Raw genomic sequence first — 20,819 nt, forward strand, 5'->3', positions numbered from 1 at the left:
GCAATGTTTTAATACGGTCTCAGGCTGCTCACAGTGTGTACATTGACCAGTTGAATGTTTGCCAGTCTTGAATAAAGAGTAATTTAGCCCAAAATGGCAAACATGTAACCTAGCAATCACATTTTCTGTTGACCAGATGCTGGCTGAACCTAGAAGAGAAACAGAAATTATTGAAATGACTTTTAGCAAGGTATGAGGCACTGAGGGTCCACAAAATCTTCAGTGATGTGACTGTCGAATGCTTTTGAAAAAGGTAGTGGTGGTACTTAAATGGGTGCAAAGCAAGGCTGCGCAGTATAGACATTTAGAACAATAGACTTCTTTTTAAAATAGGCTGCCTGTGAGACAGTGGCCCTGATGCCATGTACTGCTGTTATGAAGCATCGAAAGCAATTTGACTGCTGGTGCCAGTTTGGTTGGTTGCCAGCCAGCCAACCAACCAATTTCTAAAGTAATTATTTTATAGTATATTTAATGATGACTCGTGGCCCAGTTTCATAAACAGATCTGATACTTTGGTAATATTAAAAAAACATCTTGTGAATATTTAAATAATTGAGTGCTGCCATCCTGAATATTAACAGAAATAGAAACAAGCGATGTTGAAACCATTACAATTCATTACTAACAGTCAGTAATTTTAGTTTTTAAATGTCACTTTTAGTTTCATAGTTATAACAATTCCCAATCTTTATGAATAACTACTTAAGTAGTAATTGTGTAATCATTATTAAATGGTTCATATATGTTTTTAAATAAAGCACAGAGTAGACCTGTAGTTCTGAAGTCTTCCTCCGGCTCAGTAGGTGGTGGTAATGCACCTTACGTTGGCCTCATTCACACAGAAGAAGGAGAAGAAGTAGAAGAAGTCAGCAGTCTACATTGTTATTGGAGAGAAGCGCATGCTGCTTTGTTGAGGGTAAAAAGCTGTTTAACACTATTTTCCATTGTTTGCTCTCTGTTTTTATATGAATCTCAGAGAAGAGGGTGGAGAAAGGTTCACCTCTGAGAGTAGAGATGGAAGGTATGTGAACTATGTGAGCTCTCACAGGAGCAGCCTTTGTCCAGGCTGAGCTGAGGAGGCCTCTGTTAGATCTTAGCTCTGTGGTCTAGTGTGGTAATGTATGGGGAGAAAAGCATCAGAGGAGGATAGAAATTAGTCACATTTATCATTACAATTACCGTTTCCTTTCTAATTCCCATTTTGGCTTTGGCTTCATTCTGTTGTGTTGCTTCACTGTTTCTGTTTCACTGTTTCTTACACCTCACTTTGGAGATTTTACATTTACATTTACGGCATTTGGCTGACGCTCTTATCCAGACAACAACTTGATCATTGTACAACTTGATCATTGTACACAGGTAGGTGAAGGTGGTGTTAGAAGTCTTGCCCAAGGACTCTTATTGCTGTAGTGTAGGGTGTTTACCCAAGTGGGGCACTGAACCCCAGTCTAAACTATAGAAGGCAGAGGTGTTAACAACTACACTAACCAACCATTATTTTGGTATTATTAGATTTTAAGAGTTTTATTTTATTTTTTTTATTTTAGACCAAAAAGATCCAACAATGACAGAAAACTGCTTAAGTTCCTGTGCTAATGGATAGATGTTGGCTGGACTACTCGTGCTCGTTCCTTCTCCTTGTAAGTTTAGAAGTTGTTTCTACTACTGTTTTTTGGCTGGGCTTTTACTGCCTAATGGAGCAGCGTTGTGTGTTAGGTTTGTTTTGTTACTTTGAAGGTTTTGGGGTTTCCTTATGAATGGCTGATTAAATTAAGATGTTACGTAATTTGGGCCTCTTTAAGCAGGTGGGGGGAGATGAAACCATGGAATGGATCAACAGCAGGGTCTGGTAGCGGAAACGATGTAGTTACGGCATGGAATCTGGAATGAATACAAAACCTGGCAGAAACACAAGGTGTAACAGATGTGACAGGAGTGCCTGTCAGCATGTGGGGGTTTTGTAATACCACAGTTAGAAACATTAAACATGTCCTACTTTTACTTATCCCCAAGATGTAAATTGCAAATGTATCTTTTTTTATTTTGAAATTATTAGTGTTTGTTTATTCTTTTACATAAATGGTTGCAACTGCGATGACTTCAGTTTCCCTCTGGGATCAGTAAAGTACTCTGATTCTGTGTCAAGTTGTTGTTCAGCGAACTCATGTGATCTCTTCTTTTTTTTTTTTTTTTGCGTTGCTGATAAACATGGTTTTTATGCAATAGCTGAGGCACGTTTACAGTAGTTTTGCTGAGTAGTTGGAGAAATACGTGAGAATGCTGGTTTGTCTAATATTATCAAGTTTGTTTCCAGGTTCTCCATTTTTCAGAAACACCAATCACACCATAAGCTATTAACTTTTGTTTTACGACGATATTTTAGTTCAACCTATGTTATGTAGATTGAAATTGGAACTGTAAATTATACTCTGCGATATTTAGATAGTGCAGGCACATTTTGTCACTTACCAACTTAGTACTCTTATTGCTTAATCATAGCTCCAAATGGGACTTTCCTGCTAATCATAACCATATTTTGTTACCTAGCCTTAAATCTGCCGAAGGTCTGAAAGGTTCCAGGTAGAACTACTGATATGAAGTGGCAGTATTCACAAGCTAATCTTAGACATGAATGGCTGAGGGGGGAAAATAGAGCTACACTGCACAGGCACTGCTGAGCAAACAAAAACTACGTGTTTTGATTTTACTGTAATTTTAATCCGACATTGACACATTTCTCAATGACCATCATTGAAGTGCTTCAGTCATTGTACTTTCTTTGATGTTCCTTAAAGAGCATTCAGTCAGCTCAAGTGTCTTACAAATATGCATGTCCCGATTTTGTAGTCGTCAGCAGACCAAAAATGTTCATCAACAACAGGAAGAGGAGACAATGCCACCATTAGAATTGCTTGATTTTTGCTGACCGCCTGACAAGAACAATTATGTATTTGTGTATAATGAAAGTGGGTAAAAAAAATAAAGTGAGTAAAAATGTCTTCTTTGAGTATCTTGACTGTTATAAATACCCACATGACCAGCCACCGGAGTCTATTAGCCAAGCACAGTAGCAGTTTGCAGCCCACTGCGAACAGAGAACGCTGCACATTTAGTGATTCACACTACATATTTGACAAACATAGAATTTCATTTCACTCAATTATAGATATAGAATTACATTTTTTTTAATTGGCAAAATTCATGAGAACTAACTTTACTGAAAACAGAAGTGTGCCACATTTTGCAAATTTGCTTATTTGGGTTTCTTTAACAACTTTCGAACAGAAAGAAAAGGTGTCTTACTACGGCTTTCTTTTGCTGACAAAAACTACTCTTCTCAGTGATGTCATACAAAACTTTACAGCTCTGTAATATCACGTAAAGTGTCATGTCAAACTTACGTGTGAGCTAATCTAACTTCCACACGAATTACCTACTGACTATCCCAACGGTAGAATCTATAAGCAAGTTCCTAGAGGTACTTTAATGGATATTCTGACCGGAGGGGTTTGTTTTTACCTTTAACATGTTACAAAAAAAGATTCTACACAAGAGCCTGAGAAGATGAGATCCTTATTCCAATAGATCTTCTTGTTGCAGTACAGTGCCTTTAGTGGATTAGTAAGCAACACACACCACATCATTTCTCTTAAGTGGCAACAGGAATTTTGATTTGTAGCGCAAGCAACGTTCTTGGTCTTTAAAACTCTCCCTTTGTTGGAAGTGTCAGAAGGGGGAAAAAGAATTGGTTGATTCTTAGCTACCGACCTATAGAGAGTTCAGGTGGGATGTAGCTATTCACAAGAGATGTCGAACAGTAAGCGAACAGCACTCCTTGAGGGTTGTCTGCTCTTTTCACCACTATGTCTTACTGTCTGTGGCTTGGGGGTAACACAGTACATAAGGTTTGACAAAGAATTTGAAGTGCATACACTCTTGTCACCTAGTATCCAGTGATCACCAGGGTTCCAGTGAAATTTCCAGCATGTGTCATACACGAGTTAAGTGATACTTTTAATCCCACAAACGGGGAAATTCCACATGCCTGGGGCGGTGGGCAGCCCTATCCACAGCGCCTGGGGAGCAGTTGGGGGTTAGGTGTCTTGCTCAAGAACACCTCAGTCATGGACTGTCAGCTCTGGGGATCAAACCAGTGGCCTTCCGGTCACAGGGCCAGTTCCCTAACAACCAGCCCACGACTGCACCTTAACATGGTTAACTTGTGTGCTGGGGCCACATTTTTTGATGGCTTGATGTTGGTCATTTTAACTAATAATAATTGGCATACATAAATGCTGGAATAACTAACTCTGTAGCTTTTAGAAGAATGTCTGTGTTCCTCTAAAAGATTTTCTTTTGCTGTATGGTCAATGTTTTGGCCATCCTTACCATATTAAAGTATAACACGTGCCAGATGTTGGGTATCTTAGGTACATAGACGTTGCCCAGATAGTTTTAGGGACTCAAAAATACTGAACAGATTGGCGTTTTAGGTATAATCATTTTAATAATGTTTTGTTTTTGTCTGGTAATCCCCTTAACCTGACACAACCTTTTCTCCATTTGAGTACTAATTTCAGCATGATTATGCATTTGTGATTGTTGCTTTAAATTTGACACTAAATTTTACATTTTCCTATTTTTCCAGGAGAAAATGGCGTCCTCTTCCGAGTCCTCTCCTGCTCCCAGTGTCCTCTTTCCTAGAGCTCTAATTTACTTCCACAACCTCATCAAGAAGCCACCAGGCCACCACGAGGAAGGTCTTGCAGTGCTGAAGCCAGAAGAGATTAAATGTGAGGATGAGGTGTCTGAAATCTCCAGTACTGAAACATCATCTGCTACAGGCTGCACCAACCCATCACCCAGAAGAACACACAAAAATACAGGCAAAGGAAAAATTCACCAGTGCTCAGAGTGTGGAAGGAGTTTCAGTGCCCAGTGTCATCTCCAAATTCACCAGCGCATTCACACAGGAGAGCGGCCGTATCACTGCTCGGAGTGTGAGAAGAGCTTTACTAAACTGAGTAATCTGAAACAGCACCAGCTCATTCACACCGGGGAGAGACCGTTTCAGTGTTTAGACTGTGGAAAAAAGTTTACTGCACAGAGCCATCTCCAAAGACACCAGCGCATCCACACTGGAGAGAGACCGTATCACTGCTCGGAGTGTGGACAGAGCTTTAATGTACAGAGCCATCTCCAAAGACACCTGCGCATCCACACAGGAGAGAAACCGTTTCAGTGCTCAGAGTGTGGACAGAGCTTTACTAGACAGAGTCATCTCCAAATACACCAGCGCATCCACACGGGAGAGAAACCGTATATCTGCTCAGAGTGTGGGAAGAGCTTTAGAGAGAGTGGTACCCTCAAGGCGCACCAGCGCATTCACACGGGAGAGAAACCGTATCAGTGCTCAGAGTGTGGACAGAGCTTTACTAGACAGCGTCATCTCCAAATACACCAGCGCATCCACACGGGAGAGAAACCGTATATCTGCTCAGAGTGTGGGAACAGCTTTAGAGAGAGTGGTACCCTCAGGGCGCACCAGCGCATTCACACGGGAGTGAAACCGTATCAGTGCTTGGAGTGTGACATGAGTTTCAATAGGTTGAAACTCCTTCAAAGACACCTGCGCATTCATGCAGGAGCAAATCCATAATGCTGCTTTTACCGTGGGAGAAGCTGTAGACCATTTGTCCTGGAGATCTACCACCCTGGAGAGTTCAGATCCAACACACATGGCTGTCAGATTCAGATCCATTATTTGGATCAGGTGTGTTTGATTAAAGGTGGAACTAAGCTGTGCAAGGTGGTAGATCTCCAGGACCAGGACTGGGCACCCCTGCTTAGGCATTTAAGTGTAAAGACACCAAAACGCCTAAAGACATGTATATACAATGTAAAATTTAGAAGTACCATTTTTCAAGATACAAAGAGGATTTTCCCCACTTTTTAAATAACATTATAAACCCACAATGTTAATTGTTTTTAAAATATTCTCTCGTACAGTACTAGGTAAAAGTCAAAGACCACTCTTTGCTCATTTCATTTCAAGCAAAAGTTGTTCATTTTTCAGTGGCTGGGGAAAACAGAGCACATTAACAGACAAGTACACCAAATCTCTACCAACTAAATATCATTTTTTCAGTATTAAGTATGGACACTACCTTTTATTACAGCGTCCATTCTTTTAAGGAGACTTACTTTTAGTTTTTCAAAGAAATCACCAGGTACATTTTTCTAAACCTTCGGTTTTTGCATTTTCTGTTTCTGATCCAAGAAGTGCCAAATTCCCAAGTTTGTGTCCCACTTTTATATATATTATATTATATTATATTATATTATATTATATATCACTGTTGTCGGAAAAAACCTTGTATCTCCAAAATGATAACTTTACAGGAGAAGGAAAAAACATACTGTACTGTCAATGTAAGTCAGTGGAACCAGACTTTTTTCATACTCCGTTTGGCCCGTCGTTTGTTTTGATCCATTCATCATGAAGTTTTCACACAATGTAAAGGGCAACAGGCATTTTCAAATTATGTCAAAAACTGAAAAATAGAGATACAAGGTTTTCTTCTGACAGCAACTTTATATATATATATATATATATATATATATATATATATATATATATATATTTTTTTTTTTTTTTTTTTTTTCTCCTTTTATTGGAAATTCCTATTTTCCCCTCTTTTTTGATTATTTTCCTTTTTTGGCATTTTATGCTTAGATTTAAGTCCATCTCCATAGAAATATTTTTTAGAAGTGAATAACTTGTAGAAAAGCTGTATGGTATGTGAATCTTCAGCCTGCCTTGTCCACTTCATCATACTAGTCTTCATTTGATGGTGTCAGGGGGAGAAAACGAGAGAGATATCAATGGCAGTAAAGCGCTGGGTGTAAGTGCTAGAAACCTCTTCTCGGCCGTCTCTGAGTGTCTTTTCTAAAGTCTAAGAAAGTCTAATCAAAACATCTTGCTAGCAAGCAGAAGACCTGCTCTCACTGTATAACCGTAGCTGTGAGGACACACAGCCTCCACGAACCCGCCGTTAACTTTCACCACCCGTCCAGTGATGTCTTCTAAAGGGGGACTCTCCAGCTACGTTGTCTTATATTGATGGACTTAAACATGCTTGTTGAAATATGGGGAGTGTGTATTGACACAACACCGTTACTACTTTGAGCTCCATATTCTTGAGGTGTTCGAGTTTTTAAAACGATATTTTAACAGATTTTAAACTCTGTTCCTGCCATAATAAATTGACCTTTTCTCCCACATTTAGCAGATTCTCTCCCAGTTGTCTCCAGATGTGTCTCGTTGCATCTGGACACCTGGTACTATGATACTATGTGCAATGGGGAACGCTTCACTGGCAGAATTTAATGTTCTTTTAGACCAAGATGAAACATTTGTGATGCTACTGGCATGTAATTGTAATGTTCAGTGTTGTTCTTATACTGGATCATTTCACGTGTGATGTAAAGGGTTCCATCTAAAATCAAAATAACACACTTTCTTTGGAAAATGGTCTAGTCATCGCAGCACAACACACTATGTATTAAAATCGGCATGAGGCTTCCTTCATTAAGAGCTTATATTGAATTATTTTCATCAAAGCAGTAGTAATAGGCATATTAAAAAAAAACACATAAAAAGCCTGTTTCCTTGAACCTTTTATTTAACTAACAAAAATACAAAGACATTGCTTTTAATATACAAATCCCCCTCAGTAGAAGACAGGCCCAACATTGTATGAACAGGACAGATGAACTTTTGACCCAGACACAGGCCATGTATTGTTTAAGGGGGTTTTAGACGGTGGAAAACACCTGGAGTTCTGGAGGGCCAAGAAACACTGCTGACACAGCAAAACAAGTGGACCCTGTAACAGCGAGGCTAGATGATAAGAGCTGGGAAAAACTGGTTCTTGAGCCAGTTTAATGAGGAAGAGTCCAAATTATGGCCTTGAGATGATGAGATGAGCTGATACAGCCAGGCTGGGAAGGTTTTAAAACTAGACGTCAGGAATGGTTGGAAATAAGGGTCTCCAAAAGAAGCGTTAAACTAAGAAGTAATGGGAACTAAACGTGGTTCAAGGTCATATAAGAAAGGAGGGTGTAAAGAGGACTCTCTTTGATGATCTTTGCATTGTGGTGGTCCGGGAACCATCCGGGAGCCACCTGAAGCTCAATAAAGAAGAAGGTCTTTTCCTTCCTCAGAACTCAGCTACTGAAGCCTGTGTTTCTTTTCTTTTACCTTTTGCAGAATGCTTTTTAATTGTATGACCTTTTTGCATAAGAGCTCAGAATAAATTTAGAACAGAAACCTATCTTAGAATAATCAGCTGCTATATCACATATGTCGGGACTTGTGGCAGAGGCCGATCCGCTCTGTCCCAACAAAAATATTCAGAGAAATCTCATTCTGTGTATGTAGAAACATTGCCGAGCTCTCGGGGCCCAAGCTCATCCCCGATGGTTCAAAACACAGTGGAAATGTGTGATGAGGTGAATCCAGAAATGGTTATTCAGATCAACATCTGTCGTGATATGGGGTAATCAGTGCCATCATGACTGACTTGCGTATGTGGAAAGGTACCATTGACAGAGATGTGTTTCCCAGTAACTCCATGGTTATTTCAGCAAGACACTACCAGGCCTCGTCCTGTATGCGCTACAACACCGTGGCTTTGTCGATAGACAGAATGTGTCTGCTTGACTTGCCTCCCTGCTGTCCAGTTCTGTCCCATGTTGAAAATGCATGGCACATCATGAAGAGGCTCATTTTTAGAACTGCATTTTTAGAAAAATACAATTTGCATGCATACATAATCAAATTTTAGTCATTCATCATATCCCAACACCAAGATCTTGCAAATTTAACAATAATGTGGGTAAGTGTGATTTTCAGATAACGTCATGTGTATCAGGATACAACATTTTGACTTGAGAATAATGTTCAGGTTGAAAGTCTCCCAAAAGGGTTTTGTAATGCCGAGATCACATTGAATGAACAGCTTACTCTGGTTTTAGCAGGAACATCAGTGCCTGTGCAGAAGCCGTTTGTTACACACTGTGTAACACTATTTTGATTGACCGATTGATTCATTGACTGATTGGAAATGGGGTGTATAGGGTAGTCCTGTGCTTCTGAAGTCTTAATCTGCACTCCAGCTCAAAGGGTGGCGCTAGTGCTGTTTGCCCTGCCCAGCCAACCACCCTTCACAGAGAATAACAAAGACTGCTGTTGTGTTGAAGGTAAAGATTTGGGTAGTGCTTTTTACCCTGGTCACTCTGTTTTAAAGTCACTCTTACAGAAATGAGTAGAGGAATGTTCACCTCTGAGAAGGACGATGGAAGGTAGGTGAACTATGTGAGCTCTCACAGGAGCAGCCTTTGTCCAGGCTGAGCTGAGGAGGCCTCTGTTAGCTCTTAGCTCTGTAGTAATGTTTTTATCTGTATGGGTTAAAGAGCATCAGAAGTGGGTAAGAATTGCTCACATTTATTAGTTTGTTAGCTTCCTTTTATTTTTTGGCATTGACTTGGTTCAGCTCCTGAACTCTTTCATGGTCTCTGACTTTGGTGATTTACCATTTATTATAGACCATAAAGCTCCAACAAGGAGAGCAAGATCTGGCTGGACTAGTTGTGCTTGTTCCTTCTTGTATGTTTACAGACCTTGTTTTTACTGTCTTTGTTAGGCTGTGTTTACCTCTTTATGGGGGTGATAGTTTGGTGGGTGAGGGTTGCTGGTTAGGTTTGGGTGGGGAAGGTGCTAGGTAAGCTTTTGGATTTGATTATTTGTATTTTGAGGCTGGTGGTCGGTTCCCTATGTAGCTGACGTCTGCTTGAAAACTCCTTATAGTCGCTAGATGACTCCATGCACTAGTTACCATATTCATGTCATTAAGTCATGTTTGTATTCTGCCAAGTGTCAGGTCTTTACATCTGGTCGCTTCTCTTGTATTGTATTGTATTTTAATACAGCCAAATTTCCAATAAAGCTGGTCCCATTTACATATTTTTCTGTTTCTCTTGTCAGACAATGGGACGAGCATGAAATACTGACTTGCTTTGAAGCTAACGGCCATGCTGTGATCACTCGGGGAGAAAGTTAGAAGCAACAGAATATTTATCTCATTTGTTTGCTCACACTAAACCCCTGTGTGATAATGTATGGAAGCCTGTTTTTGCCACTGGCGACAGTCTAAGTAATGTTTTTCATAATTATGACTTCGTATCCCACAAATATGACATTGCACCTCATTATTATGACTTGCAAACTCCTAATAGTGGGGTTCTACAATGAGTTTCTTATAATTGACTTATTATCTAATAATAGTAATTACTCATTGAGAATTTATTATGAGAAAATAAGTCGTTATAATTGAGAAATTGTCATCATTATAATATTAAATCTCAAAGTTGCGATACTAAGTCATAATTGAGATGCTGAGTCATTATGATGAGTCATAATTGAGAAATTAAAGTATAGTTTTAAGATATTAAGATATTAGTGATAATAATGCTTCATATTTGTCTGTGAAGGATCTGTCATGTAAACCCAGTGTGACACTTTTTTCCATTTGACCATGAATTTGAAGAGGTTATGCGCTTGTCATTGTTTTATTACATTTGACACTGAATTTTCCGTTTTCCTATTTCTTTTCCCAGGAGAGAATGGCCTCAGAGTCCTCTTCTGCTCCTAGTGTCCACTTTCCTACAGTATTAACTGGCTTCCACAACCATGTCAAGAAACCACCAAGCCACCAAGAAGAGGGCGTCACAATGGTGAAGCCAGAAGAGATTAAATGTGAGGATGTGGTGTCTGAAATCTCCAGTACTCAGACATCTTCTGCTACACTCTGTACCAACCCATCACCCAGCATCACACATGATGAGGTGACTTTCCTGCAGATCTTATTATTTATTATATTATACTCTGTTCATTCTAACATGCACTGTATAAGAACACTGAACACCGACTGCACAGAATTAGACAAAGTCATGAAGAGCACAGACAATCTTCACAACCCTCACTTTCAGCTTGCTGTTCCACATCTCTGGTGAATGGCTATGGCCAGTCTGAACTCTCTATGGCCCAGTGGTTAAGAACAGGCCAACCAGATCTTTGTTCCCTTCTAAAACTCCACGTGCCTGACAGAAGATGATCAAAGACCGAAAATGTGGAGAAGACAAGGCACACACATTGTGCTTTGTCCCGTTATGTCTTATCAAGTCAAAATATCTTAAACCTTTCACTCAATATACCTAATATTTCTCATTTTAAGATCGTTGTGCACTTTTTTTTTGCACAATTTTAAGACGATCTAACTTAAGTCGAGACATAATTTACTTTAGATGATTTTATCAAGTAAAATAATCTCATCTATATTGGCAGATCATTTTTCTGGCACATTTCTTAGAACAAGCAAAATGATCTGCCAGTATAGTGAGAGAATTTTACTCAATATTTACATTTACATTTATGGCATTTGGCTGACGCTCTTATCCAGAGCGACTTACAATTAGATTGTTTTATACAGGGAGGCGAAGGAGGTGTTAGGAGTCTTGCCCAAGGACTCTTATTGGTATAGTGTAGGGTGTTTACCCAGGCAGGGAATTGAACCCCAGTCTACAGCGTAGAAGGCAGAGGTGTTACCCACTACACTATCTAACCACAGTAATATATTTACTTGAAACAAGTAAAAATGTCTACAAATAAGATAATTATTCTTAAATTAAGCTTACAACAATCTCAACAGGAGAAATATTGGATTTATTGACTAAATTTAAGACAATGTTACATGACAAGACAATATTTTTTGCAGTGTGATGCCACTCAAAAGTAGTGATGTGGTTGAGGTCTCTTACTACTAAAGGCACTGCATTACAGCAACAAGTTCCAAGATCTTTTGTGATGGTGATTTTGTGTTGTCAGGTTTTTAAGTCAGAGCGAGAATGTCATACTTTTTCTTTTCCCCTTTGGAACACATGGTGGGGGAGCCGTGATAACCTTCCTTTTTAACATGTGCAAGATGTTCAGTGTAAAATACTCAGTTTCAAGGGTCTTTGCAACACAGATGTTGCCAGTATAGTTTAAGGATCGCTCAAACAATATGGATCAGACTGATTATTAGATGCAGTTTAAAAAATAATTCTTAATATTTTTGTGTAAAATGGTAAAACCCCTGACAAAGCTTGACACAGCTTTTTCCATTTGACTACTGTGATTTCTGACCAGTGAAGTGATGTAGACTCCTGTAATCCACTTTGAATCTTTTTTTAAAATAGAGTACTTTGCTTAAGAATATGTTCTTAGAAATAATAGTTCTTTGGTGTTTGCGTCTCTGTGAGCCTTATGTTCCTTGAGCAGGACACTGTGGCCTGAGATAAGAACCTGTTATTCCCAGCTATTTTAGCAGATGTAGTGGAACCACTCGGCGTCATGAAGCAAATCACAAATCATGTATTTGCTTAAGTTTGATTTGCGTATAAAATGCATTCAAGCTTCATATTTACAAGAGAGTGTGCTATGACACAAAAGTGTTTGGTTGTTCCCTTACGCGCATATGAACTTGAGTGAGATCCCATTCTTAATCCATAGGGTTTAATATGATGTCGGCCCACCCTTTGCAGCTATAACAGCTTCAACTCTTCTGGGAAGGCTTTCCACAAGGGTTAGGAGTGTTTATGGGAATTTCTGACCGTTCTTCCAGAAGCACATTTGTGAGGTCAGACACTGATGTTGGACGAGAAGGCCTGGCTCACAGTCTCCGCTCTAATTCATCCCAAAGGTGTTCTATGGGGTTGAGGTCTGGATTCTGTGCAGGCCAGTCAAGCTCTTCCACACCAAACTGGCTCATCCGTGTCTTTATGGACCTGCTTTGTGCACTGGTGTGCAGTCATGTTGGAACAGGAAGGGGCCGTCCCCAAACTGTTCCCACAAAGTTGGGAGCGTGAAATTGTCCAAAATCTCTTGGTGCTGAAGCTTTAAGAGTTCCTTTCACTGGAACTAAGGGGCCGAGCCCATCTCCTGAAAAACAAGCCCACACCATGATCCCCCCTCCACCAAACTTCACTGAGCTCCTGAGCTCCTGAGAGCGACCCCTTCTTTCACTAATGTCTGTAGAAGCAGTCTGCAGGGTAGCTTGGCTTTATAGTCAGTGTAGGGTAAGCTTGCCTTTATACACCTGTGGCCATGGAAGCGATTGGAACAGCTGAATTCAGTTATTTCCATGGGTGAGTGAAAACTTTTGGCAATATAGTGTTAATAACACTTTGCAAAGAGAAATATGTTTAGAAATTAGAAAAATAAGAGTTAATTAATAGAAACCAACAGAGTCGCTAAGAATGTTGGGAGGCTTCTTTGGCACTAGACTGTTCAGTCTGTAGGACTAAACCAAATAAACTGAGGACTTAATCAATTAACTACCTTAGTAAATAAGAGCTATACAAAGAATACTCAATTATAATGTTTTACCTGGGTAAATGTCTGCATGACTGGGTAAAAAGTGACCATTGGAGAACCTTCAAGGCCTGACAGAGCGACTCTTGCTGACATCATTAAGACATCATTTATCTCACCAGCCCATCCAAGTCTGCATTTTAGCAGTTTTGATTTGAAACCATGAATCACCCATTGTGCATATAAACTGTCTATTTTACAAAAATTTTCATAAAGCTATAACTGCTTTGATCAAGTCTCTATTAGAGACTCTCACCTCCACCGTTCACTCTTTCTGGATTTTTAGCTTAGTTGTGCTGTGATATGTTACCCAACACCAGGTTATGCAGTCGTCAGTGTTTTATTACATTTGACACTGAATTTTACATTTTCCTATTTTTTTCCAGGAGAAAATGGCGTCCTGTTTGGAGTCCTCTCCCGGTCCTACTGTCCACTTACCTGCTGTTCTAATTTACTTCAACAACCACATCAAGAAACGACCAAACCTTCAAGAAGGAGGCACCGCAATGTTGAAGCCAGAAGAGATTAAAAGTGAGGATGTGGTGTCCGAAATCTCCAGTACTCAGACATCTGCTACACTCAGCACCAACCCAGCATCCAGAGGAACTCATGATGAGGTGATTTTCCCTGCAAAACCTGTTTACTTATCACTTATTATATTATATTGATAGACAGGCAGAGCCTCAAAGTGTGTGAAATAATGTTTGAGTTAAAGCAGGAAACTTCAGCAGAACCATGGTGATGCCCTTGGCCCTATGAAATTGTGTATTTCCCTTCACTGTCTTTGCCAGTTGCTGTAAGAACTTTTAAAAAATTTAATCTCCCACCTTAGTAGCATTTAAGCTTTATTCTTGCAAAAAATCACATCTGTAAACAATATTTAAATGTTGTAATTCTACATTTACCAAGCTGCAGGAACACACAACACTATTTCCATTTTAAAACAAGTATTTGTCTCAGTTTGAAAGCCTTGCTGGTTAAATTCTGAGGTTACAGAAAACCTGAAATGGCCAATGGTGGTCGATATTGAGGAATTCCCATCATAAACAGACAAAATTACTGGAAGAATATTTTTCTTTAGAAGTCAGAGGAATTTTGGACATTACACACATCTGAAAAGCATTAATTTGGGTTAGTAAAGTGTTTTAATTTATTCAGTTAGCTTACATTACTGATTTTTGATTGTTTTGAGCTTGCCAATAGTTGGCATGTTTATGCCATAGGCATATATTTTTGAGCTGAAATTAGTATTTGTTCGCCATTGGATACTAGATAATGTGGGTGCTTGCAGGTAAAAGCCTTTGCCAAATCACAAAGCCAAATGAAAGGAAGACAGAGTGGTGAAAACTGCCAAAAGTCTTAGAGCTTACCTTAAAAGACAAACCTTAAAAGAGTGGCATTAATCGGGGAGGCAGTACAGAGACCAAAGGTAACCCTCAAGGAGCTGCAGGGTTCCCAAGCAGAGACTGGAGCATCTGTCCATACGACCACAATAAGCCGTAAACTCCATAGAGCTGGGCTTTATGGAAGAGTGGCTAGAAAAAAGCTTTTACTTACAGACAAACATAAGACAGACAAACCTTTTGCCAAAAGGCATGTGGGAGACTCTCCAAATTAATGGAGGAAGGTGCTCTAGTCAGATGAGACCAAAATTGAACATTTCGGCCAACAAGGAAGACGCTCTGTCTGGCGCAAAACCAACACATCTCATCACCCCAAGAACACCATCTGCAGCAGGGACTGGGAAACTGGTCCGAGTCAAGGGGCAGATAGATGGTGCTAAGTACAGGGATTTTCTTGGGCAACACCTGTTTAGGTCTGTCAGTGATTTGAGACTGGCACAGAGGTTCACCTTCCAATAGGACAATGACCCAAAGCATACTGCTAAAGCAACACTTGAGTGGTTTAAGGGGAAACGTGTAAATGTATTGGAATGGCCTAGTCAAAGCCCAGACCTTAATGTGAGTGAGAATTTGTGTTCAGACTTGAAGATTGTTGTTCACCAGTGGAAACCATCTAACTTGAAGAAGCTGGAGCAGTTTTGCCTTGAGGAATGGGTAAAAATCCCAGTGGCAAGATGTGGCAAGCTCATAGAGACTTATCCAAAGTAACTTGCAGCTGTAATTGCTGCAAAAGTACTGACAAAGTACTGACTTTAGGGGGGTGAATAGTTATGCACACTGAAGTTTTCTGTTATTTTGTCCTATTTGTTGTTTGCTTCACAATTAAAAAAAAAATCAAATGTTCAAAGTTGTAGGCATGTTCTGTAAATTAAATGATGCAAATTTTAATTTGAAAAAATGAAACGAAAAAATGCCAAGGGGGGCAAATACTTTCGCAAGGCACTGTATGAAAGCTTACCTGCCATCAAATTGCTAACTGGGGATCAAACATAACACACTTGTATTTGTGTAGTTGTTGAACTGATTGAAGTAAATGATCTCTCGTCTCAGAGTGTACCAGAATCTACCAGAATTTTCGTGTTAATTACTTACATTTTCTTCTAGGAGTGATGTGGCCAGACCCCACTAAACGGGGTTGGTTTCTGAACTTGATACCTTTTTTCTATTGGAAAAACCTCCTCATCAAAGTACCCTTTCAAAGGACATCCAGTGTAATACCTGAACAAGCACCTCACCTGTTAAGCACTGCAGCTTATGAAGGATGTCTCCCTTAGGCTTGCCAAAAGCTTCATGAGTGTGTACGGCTGTGATCCGTAGAATGAAAATGGGTGTCAATGTCTGTCCATGCTCTGACGTGGGTTATATCCAGGAGTGGACCACACCAAGGACGTTTTTTGGTCAGCCAGCTAAAGTTTCTTGTTCCTACAGTGGTTCTTTTAAATTATTAGTGAGACTGGCTCTTGATCAACCAAAAGCTGGGCACTAGAGTTCTCTCCACGAGAGGTCTTGTCACACTAGAAGTTAGTGACACGTAACCCTCCGGGTGTTTCCAGACTGTGGACTACTCTTCAAGATCAAATCAAATACCTAGTGTGTCCATCTCACCAGTAGAACCTATAAGCAACTTGATAACATGCACATTCTTGGAGACCTTGAAATGGCTGTTCCAACTAGGATGTGTGTTCAAGCCCCTGATGTAAATGTTTCTCTTCAAAAAAGATTTAGATTTTTTAGAAGATCTTGTTGCTGCAATACAATGTCTTTAGTGGATCAGTAAGCAAGCGAGACCACATTGCCACTCTTGAGCTGCAACAGGGAGCTTGCTTTGTATCCCAAGCAGTGTATGTCTTGGACTTCTTCCTATGTTCAGTCTTTAAACATCTTTTCTTGGGCAGGTGGTGTTTCAGAATGGAACTACACCAGTATTTGTTTCACGGCGATTGACACTGTGAGCAGAGCTAGTGGAGGAGGTAAACAAAGCTAGGTTCCCTGCACACCACCTCCTCAGGGAAGATGGCACAACAGCACCTCTACTTGCTAAGGCGATTAAAGAGGGCTGGCCTGTGAACACCCACCCTCGATGCTTCTACAAAAGCATCATAGAGAGCACCCTCACCTGCAGCATCACTGCCTGGTGTGGAATCTCAGACAGGAAAGCACTGCAGTGGGTAGTGCAGACTGTCCAGTCCATCACTGGGTCAAGCTTCCCTGCTGCTAAGGGCATCTACACCAAGCAGTGTAAAAGGATCAGGAAGGATCACTCTCATCCATCACATGGACCGTTTACACCAACTCCATCTGGAAGAAGACTACAGAGCATCAGGGCCGAGTTCTCCAGACTCAAGAACAGCATCTTTCTTCAGGCAGTCAGACTGCTGAATGGATCGGCCTAATGGACCTTTATTCTCACCGAACTACTACCTGAGCCATACTACTCACTTCATCTGCCTCACTTTAACTTCCTCACTCATAACTACAGGTGTAGTTATTATATATTTAGAGAGGACTTTATTATATAGTGTTGTAAAGTTTGTATTTATTGTGCTTATCTGTGTACCACTAAGTCCTGGAGAAACTACATTTTGCTCCTCTCTCAGCACATCTATAGTGAGAAGGAATGACAATAAAGCTAACTTTGACTTGACTTTGGTTGACCTCTGCCTAGCCATTGGCTCATAAGATTGGCAGCAGCCTTCTGAGATGAACAGTGGAACAATAAGCTAAAAGTGCTGTTGTTGGTTGTCTGCACCTTTTGACAGTTCTCAACACTCTGTCTTCTTTTCTGTTGGCTTGGGGTACGATGGTGCATAAAGATTGGCAGAGGCTTTGAATTGCCAGCAACCATTTTATCTAGTATCCCAAGACAAGTAAATACAAATTTCAGGTCAAAAAGGTAAATGCTTTTGATTTGCCGCAAACAAGTCTGAGAATACCCTGGGCCAAGGACGTCAACCGGGTTTTATTAACTTGCATGCCACACAAACTGTACTGCCCTTGGGCCACATTTCCCAATATTCTTGGTCATTTTAGCTAATAATGATGGCACACAGTTGCTAGAATCACTTGTGAATTGTGTGCCTTTTAAAAGAACAGTGTTGTTCTAAAAGGTGCTTTTCTTTTGCATGTATGGTCTGTTAATGTGCTAGCTTTTGAATGTTTGCCCACCTTTGATCATAGTAAAGTATAACTTTTCCTTTTTCACAGGTTGGACATGCTCAGTGTATAATGCGTAACATTTCAAGGCTATTAGTAACACAGACAGTGTGTTATGTATTCCACATTTCAAAAGCCACTACTGTTGAATTACATTTACGGCATTTGGCTGACGCTCTTAACCAGAGCTCCTTACAATTTGATCATTTTACATAGGTAGGCCAAGGCAGTGTTAGGAGTCTTGCCCAAGGACTCTTATTGGTATAGTGTAGGGTGTTTGCCCAGGTGGGGATTGAACCCCAGTCTGCAGAGTAAAAGGCAGAGGTGTTACCCACTACACTATCCCAACCACTATCCCAATTAAATTACTTGTGTAGATATTGGCCTGATACTATTGAACGGATAATTAGGTTTGATTATAATAATAATCTCCATATTTGCCCTGCACAAATTCTGTCTGATAGACCCCACAGCCTGACACAACTTTTTACCTTTGACTACTTTGATTTTTGACCAGGTTAGGCGTTTTTGTTGTTTGACTACATTTGATATTAAATTTTATATTTTCCTGTTTTTTCCAGGAACAAATGGGCTTGTCTTCTCCTGCTCCTAGTGTCCAAATTCCGGCAGTTCTAATTTACTTCCAAAACCACACCAACAAACCACCAAGCCATCAAGAAGAGTGCAATACGGTGTTAAAGCCAGAAGAGATTAAAAATGAGGATGTGGTGTCTGAAATCTCCATTACTCAGACATCAACTGCGACACCTTGCATCAACCCATCACCCAGGGAAACGCCTAAAAATAAAGACAAAGGATTAACTCACCAGTGCTCAGAGTGTGAAAAGAGTTTTACTACACCAAGTCATCTCCAAATGCACCAGCGCATTCACACAGCAGAGAAACCGTATCAGTGCTTATGGTGTGAGAAGAGTTTTACCAAACCAAACAATCTACAACAACACCAGCGCATTCACACTGGAGAGAAGCCATTTCAGTGCTTAGACTGTGGACAGAATTTTAGTAGACAGAGTCACCTAAAAAGACACCAACACATTCACACAGGACAGAAACCTTCTCACTGCTCAGAGTGTGGACAGAGTTTTACTTGTCACAGTGATCTCCGAAGACACCAGCGCATTCATGCAAGGAAGAGACCATATCCCTGCTCAGAATGTGGACACAGTTTTACCAGACAGAATGATCTCTACAGACACCAGCGCTTTCACACAGAAAAAAAACATATCACTGCTTAGTGTGGACGGAGTTTGAGAGAGAGTGGGGAACCCTCAAAAAATGTATGACTGCTTAGAGCTGGGGTCTCCAACCCTGGTCCTGGAGAGCTACCTTTCTGCATGGTCTAGATCCAACCTGTCTGCTTCAGACTATCATGATTGGTTGCATCAGATAGCTGGAAAGTAGTAGTGCTTCAGGACCAGGGTTGGTGGCCGGCATCTGAAGAGCTTTAGAAATTAAGGTACCCTCAAAACATGCCAACGTGTTCACACAAGAGAGAAACTGCATCGGTGCATGGAGTGTGATATGAATTTCAATGGCCCAAATCATCTTGAAAGACATCTTTGCATTCATGCAGAGGAAAACCACAACACTATGTATTCTGTGGGAGGAACTTTGGGCATTTAAAGATGCTCAATACAGCATAACATTTAAATGCAAATTTAAATTTAAGAAAATAATGAAGACTTTTCCTCCTTTTTATATTATACAGCACACAACAACTTAAAATGGCCATTAGGTAAAAATTATTCAGTTTGCAGTGGCAGGAAAAAAAACAAATATTTACAGAAAATTACACAAAAGCCTCTACAATGAAATGTTTTTCAGTATTTACTGTGTCCATTTTTACTTTTATTACAGCTTCTATTCTTCGTAACCAAACATATTCACTGATTTTGAGGTCTGGAGCAAGAGTGGAGCTTGACTTGTCTTCTGTCTCTCTCATGAATTCTTTAAGAAGTATTATTTGTCAGATGACGACGGTGTCAGAGAAAGAAATAGGAGACAATTCATTCAATCAGAAACATGCATTTACCGGAGGTCCCGCTCCTCTGACCAGTCTGAATCACGGGTGTGCCGGAAGGCAGATGTTCTGCCCCTGGACCTGGATATCGCACCTCCCTACCACTCAAGTGCTTTTTTTTCTTTCTTTTTTTGGAAACCCCACTCTTTCTTTCCAGCTGTTTTTAACCACTCATTTTGAACAGAAAACTTACTCAACCACATCCTCAACTGTTTTTTTTAAAAAATATTTTTAATCAAATTTTTTACCTCTGTAAAACCCTGCACCGTGAACACTTTGTTCAGTCCTTTTGAGTCACTAATACGCCAGCCTTGAAATATAATTTCTTGCCAAATTAAAAGGATGCTGACCAGCCAGGTTGTTGGAATTGGCCCTATATTGTGATTAAACCTTGCCCATTGATCCATGATTGTGTGTGCAAATGTATTTGTATTATTGTTTCAAGAGATGGTAAGAAGCTGAAGCAAACATCCTGGATGCAGTCAATAAGCCAGCGATGGCTATGTCTAGGACAACATTGTGACTCAGTGAGTCAGACAAGAAGTATGTGTGGTGAAGATCGAACCGGAGCTACAATAGGAACCTTTTTGAGGAAGAAAAAGACATCGAAACCCTCTTCAGCTGCCAGCCAGTGTTGGAGGGAAACCACAGACAAATTCATCCTGAATCAGAATGATTAGTGTAGTTTCAAGAAATACTGTGCTGAATTATACTAATATATGAACTGCAGATGCATAAAGTGTGA

General features: G+C 40.1%; 1 protein-coding gene across 3 annotated transcripts; it reads left to right on the forward strand.

Moving 5' to 3' along the window:
• The first annotated feature begins 855 nt into the window (after positions 1-855).
• On the forward strand, positions 856-20,483 carry LOC108412020 (gastrula zinc finger protein XlCGF7.1-like). 3 transcript variants are annotated; one of them, XM_037542651.1, is made up of 4 exons: positions 870-919; positions 1,551-1,643; positions 4,652-5,658; positions 18,857-20,483. In XM_037542651.1, the coding sequence occupies exons 2-4, from the start codon at positions 1,599-1,601 to the stop codon at positions 19,287-19,289; spliced, it is 1,485 nt and encodes a 494-aa protein (XP_037398548.1). In that variant the 5' UTR covers positions 870-919; positions 1,551-1,598; the 3' UTR covers positions 19,290-20,483. The 3 variants fall into 3 exon arrangements, with proteins under 3 accessions (XP_037398545.1, XP_037398548.1, XP_037398547.1); XM_037542648.1 differs by lacking the exons at positions 1,551-1,643; positions 18,857-20,483 and having other exon boundaries at positions 856-919; positions 4,652-6,588; XM_037542650.1 differs by lacking the exons at positions 1,551-1,643; positions 18,857-20,483 and having other exon boundaries at positions 905-1,024; positions 4,652-6,588.
• The last annotated feature ends 336 nt before the right edge of the window (positions 20,484-20,819 follow it).

The sequence above is a fragment of the Pygocentrus nattereri genome, chromosome 11, assembly GCF_015220715.1.
Source record: "Pygocentrus nattereri isolate fPygNat1 chromosome 11, fPygNat1.pri, whole genome shotgun sequence".
Lineage (NCBI taxonomy): Eukaryota > Metazoa > Chordata > Actinopteri > Characiformes > Serrasalmidae > Pygocentrus > Pygocentrus nattereri.